Raw genomic sequence first — 18439 nt, forward strand, 5'->3', positions numbered from 1 at the left:
ACTGGGTCGTATGGTAGATCTATTTTTAGTTTTCGGAGGAACCTGCACACTGCCTTCCCTAATGGCTGTATCAAATGACTCCCACCCCCATCCGTGCATAAGGGCTCCTCATTCCCCACATCTGCTCTAACATTTGCTCTTAGATTTCTTGGCGATAGTCATTCTGACTGGGATGAGGTGTTATCTCAAAATAGTTGCATTTCCCCGGTGTCTAGGGGTGTTGGAAGCACGTGTAAGTACTTATTGGCCATCCGCGTATCTTCTTTTGAGCACTAGACAGTTTCTTTCACTAGTTCTTTCATTGAGAAGCAGTTTTGTTTCTTTGATGTTTCGCTTCTGGGGCTCTTTGTAGATTCTGAAGTGTGGCTGGTGAAGATTTTCTGCCACTCTGCTGGCTATCCGTTTTTGTGTGGCTGACAGTTTCTTTGGCTGTGTAGGAATGTTTTAATTTCAGGTCGCCCTATCTGTTGCCTCTTTGGGCTCGCTCTTGTGCTACTGCAGAGAATTCTTGCCTACACAAGGATCTTGAAGAGCGCTCCTTGTTTGCTTCGAGTAGGTTCAGTCTTGGGCTTTAAATTAATGTCTTTTGTCCACTTCAAGTCTTTTTGGTTTTGTTTTTTAACGTAGGTTGAAAGACGTGGATCTAGTTTCATTCTTCTCCAGGTGGTGATCCAGTTTTGTCAGCTCCATTCGTTGGTTAGGTTTTTTTCCACACTGCATGTTTTTGTTACCTTTGTCAAAAATTAGGCGCCTGTAGCTTTTGATGTCTTAGTTTCAGATCCTGTCTTCTATCCCATTGATCTACCTCTTTTTTTTAAATGCCAGGCTGTCTTTGTCTGTAGTTCTGCACCATAATTTAAGGTCAAGCAATGATACTCATTGTAGAAAGATTTATTTTAGAAGTGTTTTGAGGACTTTATACATGAATGCTGTTTTCATATCGTTCCCTCTCCCCCACCAGCTCCTACTGAGTGTCCCACCAACATATACACAGAGAAAACCTACTGAGTCCAATTAATGTTGCTTTTAAGTATAAGGTGTGTTTAGGGCTGGCCACTTGGGATTGAATACCCATCAGGGTGGCTTCTCCCTAGAGAACACTGAGTCTCCCACTTTCAGCTGCCATGAGTTTCCTGTAGCTCTGCATCTGAGATCTTATGAGATCCCCCCCATCCATGTTGAGAACCGGTATTGTCATTATTCAGGTCCTACGTAGGCAATCATCTGTTTTGAGAGGTTCATGGGTGCAGCTTCCTGTCATATCTAGAAGACACTCAATCTCTCCACATATTTCTTGGTCCTTCGACTCTTACAATCCTTCTGCCCCTGCTTCCATGTTCCCTAAGCTTTACGTGTAGAGGTTGTATTATAGAGGTATCATTTAAGCTTGGGCAACAAATGCCATTGAGGATGCAGGGAAATGGGAACCCTTTCAGACAGCGGTTCTCAGCATTTGATCAGTTGTGGATTTCTATGGCAATCTACATCCGTTGCGAAAAGAAGCATCTTTGATGAGGGTGAAAGTTATACTAAATAGGCACATAGGCACACATTCAGGAAACAGTTAAAATTATACTGGTTTGGAAAGTGGCAGTAGTAGGGTCTCCTGCAGTGTCCATGACCTCACCAGCTAGGCTAGGGTCATAGTGCCAGGTAAGAATTCCTTCCTACTGAGTGGGGCCTTAAGTCCATTGTTGTGGTTCATAGGCATTTTACAGGAAGGTAGGAATATTGATTGTTTTTTCCTAGGCAGCTTGCACAGCACCATCAGATACTACAAGAGCTCATCCTCAGGGAGGAGATTTTCAATGCCAGCTCGATTCTCTAGGTCCCGTGTTTGCAATGTGTTGTGTCTCAGCAATAGGGTCTTACTTTCATGTTCTGGAAGGCAACCAAGGGCAATAACAATTGCCTATACTGTTTTGGGAAGCTTGGAGACTCTGCTAACCGAGAACTCTAAGGGAACTTTCCCACCCCGTGTCTAGCTGTTTACAAGGTCTTGCTCATTAATTTTTGCCTTGAATTCCTAGACAAATGATGTCCTATTCAGAGAGTCCTTTCCTACACCTTATCTTGAAGGTGTACTGCCTTTGCCTTCCTCCAAATTTCACACTGAGCTAACACTCATCTTTAAGGCCATGGTGAAGGGTGGATGAAAAACAGAGAGCTCTTTTGGGAACCACTGTCTCAGGAGTGAGGCAATGTTAGGTGTTTTCTACAGGAATAAAGCATATTTGTGAACAAAACATTCTAGTGGGTCAAAAGACTATGTTTCTACCCTCATCTCAAATATGAAGGAGCCTAGTGATGCATTGGGCTGAACACTAAAATCCCCAAGCTTCAGTTTCCTTAAACGCAAAAAGGCAAAACTATACCATTAATTCTGAACCTGGTTATACATCAGAATTATATAGACAGATAATTAATAATACGGACTTTGGGCATAGCCCTAGTCAACAATGCTATCTACAGACTGAGACTCTGGGATGTTTTTAACTAAGAATTTGTGAAGGCATCTCTAGGGAGCTGATGAAGTCCCGAGTGAGTATGTGTTGTTGACATTAACATGACCATGTCAAGGACGCCAAAGCCTCAGACCCACGGGAGCGGCAAAGCCTTCTCCTGGTTCTTGTGTGAATGCTGAGTGAGTGTGCAGAAAGCTTTGGCCCACACATACCCCTCCCTGATGTATACAGCCTGAGATGTCCTGCAGAGACCTTCCATAGGAAGTAGCTAATAGTTCCTCCTTGTGCTGTACATAATAAGCTCGTTGAGCTTTTGTGTTGTGAAGTAGATGCCCTCTGTTAGAGCAAACCCAACCCAACCAATCTCAGCGTTTCTGTGTGTGTGTGTCTGTCCTTTCTTCATCCACAAGTTGCCCCTGTCAGGTTTCCAGGATCAAGCCACAGAGTATGTGGCAGGCATCCATTACCTTCATATCCCAAGATCTCTTGCCTTATAGATGTGCTTGGAGATGCAAACAGTGGGTGCATAGCAACCTTCAAAAACAGGCAGTATCTTAGCCAGTACAACTGGGACCCTTACAGGCGGCTTGGCTGACTCAGGGATATCTTGATCCATTCTTTAGCTCCTTTTGTGATCTCTGTCTTAGCTATTCTTTTCTCCTTTCTCTTGCCAATGTTAAGCAAAGTCGGAACCAAGTGTAGCCTTTTCTGGGATGGAGAACATTTCCAGGGAGGTGTGAGTGTGGTTCAATGACGGAGCACTTGCTTAACAGGCACGAGACTCCGGCACTGCAAAGAAAAGTCTCTCTGGCTAAGAGATAAACAACCCAGCAATGAGACACCTTCCTGTGCTTAAAGGTCACCAGACCAATCTACCTACTAGGAATCCTCCTCTTTGGACCTCAAACTTCTGTCATGTCCTTGCTCTGCTCCTAAGGGCTCTGTGCTTAGACCTCCCAGTGTCATTTATTTCTAGAAAAAAAAAACTTGCTTTTCACAACAGGCTTCAAATACCCAAAGTCTAGGGAAGCCTACATCAAAGGGCCATATTAAATAAGAGGGCCTTCAGGAGCAAAAATATTGGCAGAAGACCTATATCTACAACATCAGCTAACTGGCCAGCTTGGCTCCTGCCCTCCTCCTCTACTCCTTGAGTCCCTTAGCTCCCTTCCCCAATAAAGGCGAGGATTAACTACTGCTGGCAAACAGCTCTGTTTAGATGGAATAGGGAAAGATTATTCTGAGCTACATATGACTGTGATCCAGGAACATAGAATCACACTGCCCTGAATGACTTGCTCCAATATGGAAGTGGTTGCATGATGTGTGTTGCATACACATCAGTATCTCTACCCCTTGCATGTCCAGTAAGCTTCCAAGTCAGTATATGTAAACAGAAGTGTCTCTGTCTGTCCCATCCTGCAGCCATTTCTAAATAATTACTCAGAGGCTTAATATCAACTCCAGAATGTTTGGCCTATAATTCAGGCTTATTACTAACTAGTTCTTACATTTAAATTAACCCATTTCTATTAATCTATACATCTCCACGTGGACCATTGCTTACCAGTTTTCTGACACCTTGTCCCTTGAGCAGCTGGATCATGTCTCTTCCTGATTCTGCTCTTCTTTGTCCCTGTATTTAGCCTGGCATTCCCACCTTGCTATATTCTGCCTAGCTATAGGCCAAAGCAGCTTTTACTGTCAACCAATGAGAGCAGCATATATTCACAGTGTACGGAAGGGTTATCCCATAGCAAGCATATGTTTGGAAGCCTCTGGGGCAGGTGAGTGCTGGAGTTACTCTTGGCTCTAGAGGTGTCAGTTGCTCTGAAAATAAGTTCTGCAGTCGAATGTAAAGCAGACTCTTGTCTCAGCCCATGCAGGATCCCAATCCCATCTCCTCCACTACCTGGGAAAACTTGGGCCTATTACTTGTGTTAACTAGACTTTATGAGAGGCCACCATTTTGAATTGAGCTTCTACACAAGGCTAATTCAGACCAAACGAGAATGCAACCAATTATGCCAAGGACGCAAATAGATTTCCAAGCAGGTCTGTTTCTCCTAAAAGAAAATTCCAATCTACCTGCCTTCATATCATATGAAATACCCCATGCTTCACTTCTTACAAAAATATAAATAACCTGAACCTGATGGTTCCCAGGTTTTCCCACTGTTTCTAGATTACAGATTCTGCTACCTGCCCTGCTCACTGGTAGCTCATTCTATTTTGTCACCAGAAGCTGTTTGGTTATTGAACCATAAATACAAGCCAATTGGATCTCCAGCTGAATCTGCCATAACTTCATCTCGACACCTGTGGTCCCTGAGCCTTGGCCTTCATCTCTGCAATGACAAAGGCCATTGCCAAGTTCGCGGTACTGTAGAAGAGAAAACAAGAGAAAAGAAGCTGTTCGTGGATGCTTCTTCTCTTCTTCACAGCCAGAAGTGGCAAACACAGGGAGTCTGACAAAGCTCACATGAGCTGGAACTCTTCTGCAAGAATAACTTTCCTCGGGGGCCCCATGAAATTACTTGCTGGACCTGGAAATTACCTCCGCAGGCACCCATTCATGTGGAGCCTGTTTGATGGCGCAGCTGATGTCCTGGCTGTTTGCTCCAGGTCAGTGTGTCTTCAAACAGGACAGACGCAACTTTTTGGGACAGCAGGCCAGTGGATGGTGCAGCTGCTGTCCTGGGTAGAACATTAGCCATAATAAATGGCTGCTCAAATTTTGCAGGGAAGCAAGGGTAAGGCCGCCAATCCGACTGCTTTTAATTTGTAAGTGCTGCATGTCCCCAGTACTACAGTGTTCTGAACCACATCTTTCTAGGATTATGGGGGAGGGCAGAGAATGGGTATCCAGCATCTTTTACTTGCAGTGTTGAAGAACGTCAAGCCCGCTCCAAGTACAACACATCTGATGAGCAATTAAATGCATTTAACCAGGGAACGGATGGAACAGGCAGTTTCAGACTATGCAAACTCGCTGTTTGTGGGACACCACCCCCCTGCACTCCAGAACATGCTTCCAGCGTTCTCTACAAATCTAGCTCTTAACCTCCGAAACTAATTTTGAAAAGCAGGAACATTTCCCAGGGTAAACACAGCTCAATCAAAACTGTCAAGAGCAATGACGCATTAAGCTAATCCATCCAATCCTTCATTCCCCCAACAAACACTTACTACATCTTCATTACACCGCAGGCCCTAAGCCAAGTGCCAGAGACAATGGGAGAAAAAGATGAAGTTTCTAGACCACAAGGCATTGATTTTTTTTTAAGCTTCCTAAGAAGCTGAGATGTGCAAGCAGAGGTAAGTGCACTGCCCAGACATGGAATGAACAGCCCAAGCCCCACCAGTTCCAGGAACAACTCTCAGCTCCCTTGTCCCTTCCCCAGCCTCCTCCTGAGGCTTTCCTCAGGATCTCAGCATCTCAGACTGCTTTTCTGAGCTACCGAATAATATTGTTCCTTGGGGTTACCTAAAAAGTCAAGTACAAAAAATAATCCTAAAATAGACTATTTTACATTTGTCTTTAAAAAAAATTAAAGCAGTAAAATCAGGAGCTGGAGAGATGGCTCAATGGTTAAGGGCACTGCTGTGCTTGCAGAGAACCCAGGTTCAATTTCTGGGACCCACAACCATCAGTAACTCCAGTTCCACGAAATCCCTGTCCTTTCCTACCCTGAAGGTATCAGGAACACACATGGCACACATACATACATGCAGGCAAACTTATTTAATTTAAAAAAAAAGCAGAAAATGTATTGATTTCAACCCAAACCTCCCCCCATCAACTCATTCTTATTAAAAAACTTCTTATATTACAGCCAGCCTGGAAATCTAAACAAAGTTGCAACTACTAGTGAAAACCCTGGTCCTAAAGAGAAACCATGTGGAAAATGTTCTTGGAGGATAGGGCTGAATTTCTATGTGCTGCCCCTTCAGAGCCGATGAAAAGCCTCAGAGATGCAAGCTAGCTGCCCAGCAGCCGTCTCTCCTCTCCTCAACAAGGTTCTTCTCTCAGAAGTGAAGATGCTTAAGTACAGGGAAGCCTGGTAAGAGAGAACTCTGCAGTGTGGATTACTCAAACCTCACGCCAGTTCTGATGGTTACTGTTCTCACCAGCGTGATTTTTTTTCACGTTTGTACCTCACAATGTTCCCACCAGAGGCTCTGGTACATTTTAGGCACCTGTATCCCATCGTCTATCACAAACACTGGTCTTTGGATTCTCAGGCAGGCTTGAGCCTCACGCACTGGGTTCATACTACATAGCAACGATGCCATGGAGGAACTAGTGGTCCAGGATATTCTGATCCTTGCCGCTCAGCTGTAGCATGCACAGAACCTCCCACTGGTTGTGGGATTCTACCCATCACTTTAGCTTCTGCGTGTCTTCTTTTCTGGTGTCTTCTGCCTCTGGGTTCCTGCTGGCTCATTTGGAGGAGGTGATGGCTACACTGAACATGTACGGGCATCTTTCTCCTAAACATCACACTGTAACAGTAATTTATGCTGTGGGAGAAGGCTCTTGTACACTCTAAAGATTTGTCACACATATTGGTTTAATAAAATGCTGATTGGCCAGTAGCCAGACAAAAAAATATAGGTGGGGCAACCAGACAAGGAGAATTCTGGGAAGAGGAAAGGCTTAATCCGCCAGATATAGGAGCAAGATGAGAATGCCTCACTGAATAAGGTACCAAGCCACATGGCTGAACATAGATAAGAATTATGAGTTAATTTAAGTTGTATGAGGTAGTTACTAATAAGCCTGAACAATAGGCCAAACAGCTTATAATTAATATAAGCCTCTATGTGTTTATTTGGGACTGAATGGCTGTGGACCAGGTGAGACAGAAATCTTCATCTACAAATTTACCCAGAATTTACACTATATTAGCTATTATTACAAGCAATCCAGGGACTAGTTAAAATATACAGGAGATTATTAATAATTTTTATGCAACTGCTATGCCATTTTACGTAAGGAACTTGACCATCATTAGACTCTGGAAACAGAAAGTTGTCCTTGAATGAATTCCCTCGCTGATACCCCAGGGAGGGACCACTGTCCTCTTACCCAGCACCAAGACCGATAAATGCTTTCAAAGTCAATGTATAAGTTACAGTCCCAAGACACACCCAAAGGGTACATCATGGAAAAGCTCACACAACAGTGGTCTGGATTGAAATCTCAGTTGCTTCACTAATTCTCTGACACTAGTAAATGTGTGTAATCCACAGTCCCTTCCTTGGTAAGGGAAATAAGTCATACTTACAACACCATGAATGAAGATAAGAAATCATACCGTCCCCATTCCTGACATACATGGTGAGCACTGACCATGCTAAAGTGCTAGAATTAACACAAAGACAACTTCAGCTGTGCACACATTGGTGAAAACACACAAAAGTCGACAAAACAAGAAACAATTCTTCCATAAGGAGTCATTTATTTAAATAGAAATATATTATTTATTCAGTGAGAGACTAATTTTTTTTATTATCTGATCAGAACAAATTTTCAGCTACCAGGCCATTTGATTGGGGGCACATCACTGAAGCATATATTGTATTATTATTATTATTATCATTATTATTATTATTATTATTATTTTCCACATTTTAAATATTATGTTTCCTTCTTTCATACAGACTATTTTACCCAGTAGAAATCCCCGATCGGAGCCACAGCACATTCATATTGAAGACAGTAGAGCCCTGTCATTCAGTTGCAGCTTCCTAAAATATAGCTGGATTTAATCCATTACAAACATCAGCTCGTGTCTACACACTGGCCGTGATCACTGACACTTCCAGGATATGCAGGGAGAAAAGAGAGCCTCTACCTACTGAAAGCAATTATTCCTTGAAAAGGCATTTGCCACCTTTGACAGGATCAGTGTCTGGGTGCCTTCTCAGGGCCAACGTAGGTCAAGTCCAGCAGATCAAAGCAGGTGAACTAGAAACCAGTAGCCTCCACCCCCTCCACAGCTCCTGGGGCACGCAGGCAGGAAACTTTCTGATTTCCAGTCTTGGCTCAGTTCAGAAGGAAGAAAGGGAACGATACATTCTTGGGGGGAAATGATGTAGCCTGTCTGAGGGCACAGCAATCCATTCAAGCATTCAGGGTTAATCTTCCCAGTTAGTGGAGGGTTTTGGTTTTTTTTTTTTTTTAACACCCTGAAAATATCCCTCCATCATCACTTCCCACCAAAGGCTTCTGAGCATAGAAGCTGTATCCACAGCCCCATAAGTCATCCAAGGGTCTTAGAGTTGCCAGGGGGAAATCATGCCTGGGAATGCTCTGATTTCTGAAATCTAGGACGAGTCATCTCAGCAGACACCTCCGACGTGCTGGAGGCAGTGCCTGGATCCATGCATCCAGATTTCAGCAGGTGGAAATGACTTTAGAAGAGCCGATCCAGTGGCCTGCTCTCCACACTATGTCACTGAAAAGGCCCTGTAAAATATGAGGACAAAGCTAGACATGGTGACTTAGCTGTACAAACAAAAAGGACTTATAAAAATATTCCCTGCAGTGAAAAAAAAAGAATGCATGTAAACATCTCCTCTGGGTCACTGGAGAACCCTCAAGTCTGTCCACTGTGTCTTCCTAACGTCCCGCAATTCTGTCATTCAGCTTCTCTCTGTGGGTATCAGTCTGCCTTCTTCTTTACAGAATTTGTACTTTGAGGCTGCCTTTGAGGCTGGCGTGGTTTGATGGGCAGGACAAGGATTATCAGCAGACTTGCGATGTGTAAGAAAAAGAACATGGACCTAGAAGTAGAAACACAAGAATTGCCTTTCAAAACGGGCATAAACGAAAAACATGCAACACACGTGATGACATCATCTTCAGTGGGGGCAAGGAGAGGCAGGAGTAGTAGTGAGTCACAATGACCCAGGGTGGCCATGTGCTCCTCATTTTGTAGGCCAAGGAGGCTAAGGATGGATGAAACCACAAGGTTGGGTGAGGCAGAGCTGGACAGATACAGTGCTGCCCCCTTGACATAATCAGACCATACCAAAAGAACCAACTGCAACCAGATAGTTCTGCTGTTCAAAAGCTGAGGACGACAGAACCCATGACGTCCACTCTGTCCTCTAAGGGTAAGCACAGCCTCATCTCCCACGTACTTCTCAAGACAGAGGAATTCTGATCTACCTCAGGAACCAGAAGGATCCTAAGGTTTTGGGTTTTTTTTTATGATTTGTTGTGGGGAGGTTTGCAGAGAGGTGCCACAGCACATGCGAGGTCAGAGAACAACTTTTAGGAGTCTGTCCTCTCCTTCCAGCACGGGTTCCAAGGATTCAGTTCAGGTTGCCGGGCTCACACACCAGGGGCTGAGCCATTTCATCGCTCCAGGGTCTGTATCTTGAAAACTCTGTTTAGGGCTTGAAAAGAAGTTCTATCCAAACTAATAAGAACAAAGTTTTACTTCAACGTTGACTGTCATTGGCACAGTGTAAATGCCAGGTAAACACTGAGCACAACTCGGTAATAAAGATGTGTAAATAGAAGTTGATTCTGTCAGCATAACTATTCCAGATCTGTTAGAAAGGCTAAACGAATAATTTAGTCCAACTCCTTCAACACTGCTTGCCTGTGCTTTTGCTCTGTCTGTCTCTGTCCTGTCTGTCTCTCTCTCTGTCTCTCTCTCTGTCTCTGTCTCTCTCTCTCTCTCTCACACACACACACACACACACACACACACACACACACACACCTCCCCCTTCTCTTGATGGTAAGGATTGAACCTAGGGTTTTATGTGTTAGGCAAGCATTCCATCACTGAGCTGTATCCCCAGCCACTTCAGCGTTCTCTAAAGATTAAAGAAAAAACAGTTAAAAGACAAGGGATTCATAGCTGATGCATGTAACATTCCTCAGTAGTGACAAGACCAAACACTCAGATCTATCCTAAGCTGCTCCACCTTTACCAAGAAGAATGGTTTCCAAAAAAAGTTTGTGGTGTAGTCAAGAGCATTAATGTATCTTTTATGTTGCATCTGTTTAACTCTGTGAAGCTGTGTTACTTTCCTGTCTAAAACACCTGATTTGTCTAACAAAGAGCTGAATGGCCAACATCAATGCAGGAGAAAGGATAGGTGGGGCTGGCAGGCAGAGAGAATAAGAAATAAATAAATAGCCGGGCGGTGGTGGCCCACACCTTTAATCCCAGCACTTGGGAGGCAGAGGCAGGCGGATCTCTGTGAGTTCGAGACCAGCCTGGTCTACAAGAGCTAGTCCAGGACAGGCTCCAAAACCACAGAGAAACCCTGTCTCGAAAAACCAAAAATAAAGGAAGGAAGGAAGGAAGGAAGGAAGGAAGGAAGGAAGGAAGGGAGGGAGGGAGAATAAATAGGATCTGGGAGGAAAAGATCAAGAAGGAAGAAAAGATTGAGGAATCAGAGAAGAAGGAGGACTCCAGGAGTCAGTCACCCAGCCACACAAGTCACAGAGTAAGAAATAGAGAAAGGTATACAGAAATAGAGAAAGATAAAAGTCCAGAGGCAAAAGGTAGTCAAGCTAATTTAAGTTACGCAAAGCTAGCTAGAAACAAACCACGCTAAGACTTGGGCATTCATTAAGTATTATTGGGAGCTGGGTCATTGGCCCCTGCAAAGAGCAAAATAGTCAAAAAAATAAAAAAACAAATAACTACAGTCTCGCACAAGGCAGATCAGAAATATAAATACTAAAGATGGAGAGCATCTAGGAAATGAGTTTGTACGTAGCTGTCCTTCACTGCGGGCACTGAACTTAACCCCGAACAAGCTACAGATCTGCAAGGCAACTACACTCGCCTTCTCTAAATGGCCATGACATGTGAATTCCCCTTTACTAGATTTAGTGGCTCTCTTTAGAGTGAGTCAGAGCTAGAGAGGGAGGGCTGGCTGTGCAAGCAAGAGGACCTGAGCTTAGATTCCAGCAAATATGTTTAATAAAAGAAAAGCCCTACATATGAATATGCCCATATGCACCTGTAATCCCAGTTCTGGTGCACGGTTTGGGGGTTGTGGGAGGGACGCAGGGGTGGAGTCAGAATGATCACCTTTCTAGGCTTAGCCAAAATATGACTGGATGAATAGATAATCTGAGGAAGTTCCACATGAGCTTTGGATGCAGGGTTAAATCTGGTCTTTCAACATGAAAAGTCATCTGAAACACTCAGGCTTCAACATGAGGGCATTCAGGGGCAGTTCTGTCTTACACTTGGGAGAGGAAAAGAGAGGCAGGGCCTGGGAAACAGAGATGTTGGTTGCTTTAATTTAAAGCATCAACATGCCTAAACATCATTCATGGCTGGAGTACCATTCTCCGGGCATCAACACGGCATTGTTCATTTCTAAGTCACTCTTTATAACCAGACTGTGTTAAAAAAAAATTAACCCTGGGGCTGGGAGGATGGCTCAGTCAAGTTATTAAGCATAACATAAGCATGACGACCTGAATTGATCCTCAGAACACATGTTAAAAATCTAAATATCTGCTTGTTTATTACATGCTTGTCATCCCAGTGCGAGGCAGGTGGAGACAGGAGGATCCCTAAGGACTCATTATTCAATAAGTGAGCCAAATGACAGCCCCCATCTTAGAAAGCAAGGTTGACAGGTTGACCTCTGGTCACCAAACACACATACACACTCACACACACACCCTCCCTCATGCACACACACAAAAGTTAATCTGGAAAGGCCGCATCATCCACTAAATAACGCATGCTAGCATTTGCTGGTTAGAGGTGCTGGTCTATGTCCTCTGCATGCTCCTCACTCAGTTCCCACACCCACTCCTAACAGGGCTGCCTGAGGCATTCTTAGCCTCCTTTCATGGTGAAATTACACAATTTCAAAGCCGACAGTTCAAGAACTCCATAAAGGAAAAAAATTAAACATGAACATGAAATATAAAAGTACATGACTATAGGTCATAGTTCATTTGGAGCATAGTCTTTCAAATACAAAGCCTGATATACCTTTCCCTAAAATCTGGTCCCCTCCCTTGGTTGCCATATCCCCCATCATTGTGCACCATGAATATAAATCCCCATACACACACACCAGCACTGGATCTTAGCAAAGGGCACGAGGTGCTTCTGCAGGCTATGAAACTCAGTCAACCAGCAGCGACACCCAAATGCCTACCCTCGATCTGCCTCAGAGAATGCAACTCTCCAACACTTTAATTCTCAGAAAAAAGGAGCCATGGGTAGGATATTCACACTTTGGGGGAGCAGATTTACAGGCTCCTTTTTAGCCCTTTGTTTGAGACAAGACCTCACAGCCCAGGCTCAAGCTCCTCCGGCCTCTGCTTCCCAAGTGCTGGGATTACAGATGTGCACTACCTTGCCGGGAGAATCCTCTGAGTTTGTAGTCTGTATCTATCCCTTCTGAATGCACAGCCACAGGAGCCCTTTCACAACATTACGGATGACTTAAGGGAGTCTTGTCAACCGTCATCTCATGTATTGGAGCTCAGGTTGGCATCTTTGGCACAGTAATCTCCTCTCATGGCTTCTGTAGGCATTTTCCCCGTCAAGTCACACCTAGCAGTTCTTAGTATAATTCGTTAGTATGTTGATTCAGCTTACCAGCTCTGAGGTCAAAAGAAGATAAAGGCACCAGGCATCAACGGAGACCATTGGAAACTTACTTGTATAAACTGATGGTGGGCTCAACTGCCAACAGGACAAAGGGCGCTGCCGTGTAAGAGATAGCCAACTGCGTGGCGGCCCAGGTAACCACGTCATAAGCAACCTTCCGAGCTTTAGAGGAAAGGAAGTGATGCCTGTAGTTGTTCCTCATCTGCAAGAAGGCAGAAGAAGAATGCAGGAGTGAAAACATAAACAACTTCCACTCCATCGCACACACAAGAAGTAGGACCAAGGGAACACTGACTGAAGAGCATATCCGACCATCTGAGCTCCAATTTCAACCAAAACCCCACTATAGCTTTTCTTATTACAAGCATTTATGTATGTATATATGTATGTATGTGTGTATAATATGTAAATATGCGATTATATATAATATATATTATATATATCCCCCCCCCCAAAAAAAACAGTTTAAGAACTTGGCCCAGAGCTGGACAGTGGTGGTGCACACCTTTAATTCCAGCACTCAGGAGGGAAAGGCAGGAGCATCTCTGTGAGTTGAAGATCAGCCTGGTCTACAAAGTGAATTCCAGGACAGTCAGTGTTGCACAAAGAAACCCTGTCTTAACCATCCTCCCCAACCTGCCCCCCCCCAAAAAAAAGAAAAAGAAAAAAGAACTTGGCACAGAGCCTTCAAAAGCCTTTTCTATTTATATGTATCTACATTTATATTCTTAGTGGCACTGGTGAATTTTTAGCCAGGTTGATGTTTTTTGTTTGTTTGTTTTGTTTTTGGTGTTATCTGTTGTAGACTTTTTGTCATGTCCATAAATATTAATCTTCAATGAATTTAGGTAATTAGGGAAGAGTGAGCTTGTCTGCCTGTTCTAGTTTTGTGGAGATTTGCTCAGTTGGTTATTACTTGTCTATGATACACAGAGCTCTGGGCTCAGTCCCCAGCATCTCTTCAAACTGGGCATGATGGCATAGATCTATTATCCCAGCACTCCAAAAGTCCAGAGGTGGGGGCAGGAGGATCCAAAGTTCAGAGTCATTGTTTTGGATATGTAGGGAGCTCCAGGATAGCCCAAGCCACAGGAGATTCTGTTTCAAAATAAAAGTAAGGCAAAACGAAGACACTCCCACCCCCAACAACAACAACCCTTTTCCTCCACTCTCACCTCAGAACAGTCTGGGGTTCCATTCATTCAGAAACGCTGGGCAGTGGACAAAAGTTTTAATAACTAAGTATTTAACCTCCAGAAGCCTAGGCCATCACAACTGCGGAGTTCATTCTCTCGCTAGAAAGAACTAGAAGCTCTGCTCCGTCAGTCCTCCTTTCCATCCACCGCCTAACTTACTTGTGAAAACAGTTTGCAAGGCTGCAATAGACAAGATCTACAGAAATCAAAGTCTGAGCCAGAGAGGCCTCTGGAGTAAAGATACTTAAGGCACGAACTCTGAATACATCAGCGAGCAAAGCGCCGACCTTTATTTCTTAGTTTGTTCTAGCAATCTGTTCTTAAGTATGTGTTTAATATTTAGAATTTTGGAAATTAGCAGGAATAGCAATTTTTTTTACCTTGTTCGTATGTAGAATTTAATATACTTCATCTATTCTAAGTAAAAGATGAACCTTCAGGGGAGAGCTTGTCTTATCCACTGTGGTATCTGGACACCTATACACTGACTGACATGTGAGAGAGCTGCTGAAATATTCATAGAAAACTGCACTGAAGAATGAGCAAATAGCACAAGCTCGGGAGATAACCCCGTTGTGAACTGAATATCCAGAAACATTTAAAATTAAAAATAAAAAGACACAAAAGCCAGACATCATGGCATCCATTTGTAGTCCTGGTACCAGGGAAGTGGAAACAGGCAAATCCTTGAGGCCCATTAGCAGTCAACCTAGCCTGCTTTGAGTTCCAGGCCAGCAAGAGATCTTGTCTCAAAAAAAAAGAGGGTGCCAGTTGAGAAATGACACCCAAGGCTGCCTTCTGTTCTCCACATACATATTACAAACGCACCTACAAACACCCACCAGCCCCCCATCACACACACATAATCAGGCAAAATGAGTAAATAGCAAAATTTACATATAGCACAATGAAAGTCATTGGAGCCTGAAATAAGAAAGACTATAACCACAATCAAAGGACAAGATTAAACTAAACCTAAAACACTGTACTTAAGACAGTAATTGTATGCTGACTATAACGGACATATGGGGTTAGGTCCAGTTCCAGGAGATGCAGTTCCGAGGCTGCTACCTCACTGACTTCTCAGAGACACCATGAATGTCTTCTAGGCTTAGTATAATGATACAGGACATTACGCAGGGTATCAGCAAACTGAAGTGTGATAGACCCTGCATTAATTAATAAACATGATCATCTGTACATGTGCATCCAGTTTTTAGTGATGAGAAATGTGTTCGTTTCTCAAGGGAGTAATCTGTTGCTCATAAAATTCTTATTGTTTTACTCTCTGCAAGTGAATCCGTTCATCACTTTTACAATGGCAAGTCCCTGTACATTGAAGTTCTTCTGTAATAAGAAGTTTATATACATTATGATTTTTCCAAATATCATTCCAAGAAAAGAAAATAAAAAGTATTCCATGGGGGAACTTATTGTTCAACATCAAAAAGTCACTCCCAACAACCCCAAACCTTCAACTCACCCCTGCTTAAAGCAGAACAACACACACACACACCCCAGGTTGCTGGAGGAAAAGCGCCACCAGCTGAAGGATGCTTACCGCTCTAGCTGCCAATGTGACAGGGACTCCAGTTAAGAATGTGAAGTAGTATCCAGGGTAAACGCCATGCCACAGAGCAGACAGGACGAAGGTGAACACAGTAGGGTACCAGGGAACCCGTTCGTAGCACACACTGCAAAGAGAGGAAGGACTAGCAAAGCCCCAGCGCAAACACTGCAATGCCCTCCACCTGCACCTCTCTGGGGTCGACCACGTGGAAGTCCTCAGGTCCACCCTGAGAGATGCCTGCCTGACACTTAGCAGGAACTTGCAATGAAATGCCGGCAGCCTGTGCTTCTCTGGCATCCTGAAACACTATCAGCCAAGCGGCTCATGGCTCTGCTATCAGTTTTAACCTCACTAGACTAGATGGCCTGGGCCCCATCACGTGGTCTACTATAACAAAGGTCTCAGTGGTCCCTTTCAACTCAAGTTCCTGCCTTAAAGAAGCAGGTTCCACCAAAGGGCGAATCGACTAGAGGCACTAATATGAGTGCCAATGGCATTCAAATGCCCGAACGCCAGATAAGTATCTGTAGAAATGATCTTCATTTAGACAACATTAATTTATCTTTCCAACCAGGCCCCCATGCCACCATACTAATCAACATGACAACCCTTTTTATCTTTCTGGTAGGAACTCTAGTGAGAAATCAGTATGACATTTAGAGGACCTGCTCTGAGCCCGACAAATTTTAAATCAAGATAGAGGTTGAGTAGCTCTTACCCTAAATGTCTGAGGCAAGAAGTCTTTTCAATTTTGGATTTTTTTTTCAGAGTTCAGAATGCTTACATATGCGTTATCTTGGTTTTGAGACCCAAGTCTAAAACATAAGGTCATTTGTGTTTTGCATAATACACCTTCCACACACAGCTGGAATGAGGAGTCACCCGATATTCTAGTGTGTGTGTTCTGATTGCCATCTGTCACGTGATGGCAGACGGGGAATTTTCCTCATGGGACATCATGTTAGTGTTCAAAAGGCTTCAGATAGGGGGGCATTTGAGGTTTCATGCTTTCGGATATGAGATGCTCAGTGTGGGAACTACACTGTGAGAAGCTAAGAGAAAAGTCAGCTGGATCCCTGAAGATCTTTGGCTCTTCTTGAGCCAAAATTAAAATTAGTGATAGGAAGTGAGAGGGGACTTTCTCCCCAGAACTCAGGCTACGCATTGCCAAAGTCAGTCAAGGTGGCCACTACATTCTTCAGTAAGTGACAGCGTCCCAGTAGAAAATGCAACAGTGAACTCAGCAGGTATCAAGAAACCACCAGGGATGGTTCAAAAGTAACTGATTTTTGTTGTTGTTGCTGCTGTTGTTTTTTAAGATAGGGTTTCTCTGTGGAGCCCTGGCTGTCCTGGAACTCCGTAAACCAGGCTGATCTCACACTCACAGAGATCCGCCTGTCTCTGCCTCCCGAGTGCTGAGGTTAAAGGCGTGCGCCACCACTGCCCTGCAAAAGTAACTGACTGACACTCAGACTCAGGGCTTCATTTCCGTTTCACAAGAGGAACACAAATGCAGCTTGTCAGAAAAATACAGGCTTGAAACTCTGCTCTCGGTAAGACTTCTTTTTGACAAGAGAACTAGGCATGTGCTTTTTTTATTTTTTATTTTTCTCAATTCTTTGCATCTTTTTGAATGAGTGAAATGTGTCATTCTCAATCTTCTTGTCCTGTGCATTCCTAATGGAAACTGTATGACTCTTAGCATGCCGGAACTACTCAGCAGAAAGAAAGAAAGGCTGGTGGTAAAACTGCTTGCAACATTGGTTAAAAACAATCATGTTCATATCAGAATTTCAAAACTGCAGGAAGTAGCAGTTTCAAGGGGGCAGCACATCAGCTTTATTTGAAGAACCACTACATGGTGCTTGCTTTGCTTACATAGCTTCAAAGATTCATCATGTATGTGTCTGCGTGGGGGTTTGTACGCATGAGTGTTTGTACCTTGGAGGCCAGAAGAGGGCACTGGATCCCTCTGCGCTGGAGTTACAGGTGGTTGAGTTACTCCATGTTGGTGATAGGCAGTGAATTTGGCTCCTCTGCAAGGCCAGTCTACACTTAATCACCCAGCTGTAACTCTTTAGCTCTGCCTCAGGGTTCGGATTTGTGAAAGACTCTGCTCATCAAAAGCAAAACCTGTCTTTTCCCATGGTCCCTGCAGGTTCAAGGGTGTTCACAACGTGGAGTTCAGCATTCCAATGATAGTACACTCATAATTTTCTAATAAGTAATGCTTCTAAATTTAGAACACATATAGAAACAGGTCAGAGAAATGTCAGTACAAATCCAGGCATGTGGGGTACTGTAGAGCTCTCGGAGCTAGGGACAACAGCAGCTCTCATACGGGACTTGATGTTGACACTGACTTCCTTAGATCTGAAAACGAGACTCTCCTGGGTATCAAGCCAAACAGCAGGGAAGTCAAAAGCCTTGTTCCGGGAACAGACCTTTGGCCCTATGTCTGTCACTCACAGATCTGTGACTTTGGGCATGCCATGTAACCCCTCTGTTCACTTTCCTCAGCGATAAAACAGAGTAATCCAGCTAATAGCATCTCACAGGACTGCTACAAGGAACAAACTAGTATGT

At 43.8% G+C, this 18439-nt stretch overlaps 1 protein-coding gene across 1 annotated transcript in view; it reads right to left on the reverse strand.

Moving 5' to 3' along the window:
• Window positions 1-7934: 7934 nt before the first annotated feature.
• Mboat1 (membrane bound O-acyltransferase domain containing 1) overlaps window positions 7935-18439 on the reverse strand; it is a 98287-nt gene continuing 87782 nt past the window's right edge. The window contains exons 11-13 of the mRNA XM_041632999.1: window positions 15845-15977; window positions 13138-13289; window positions 7935-9257 (exon numbers count right to left, since the gene is read on the reverse strand). Coding sequence (XP_041488933.1) covers window positions 9137-9257; window positions 13138-13289; window positions 15845-15977 — 406 coding nt within the window. The 3' untranslated portion in view covers window positions 7935-9136. The remainder of the gene's footprint in view (window positions 9258-13137; window positions 13290-15844; window positions 15978-18439) is intronic.

The sequence above is a fragment of the Microtus oregoni genome, unplaced genomic scaffold (assembly GCF_018167655.1).
Source record: "Microtus oregoni isolate MIOR12 unplaced genomic scaffold, Mior012 000042F_ref0000377, whole genome shotgun sequence".
Lineage (NCBI taxonomy): Eukaryota > Metazoa > Chordata > Mammalia > Rodentia > Cricetidae > Microtus > Microtus oregoni.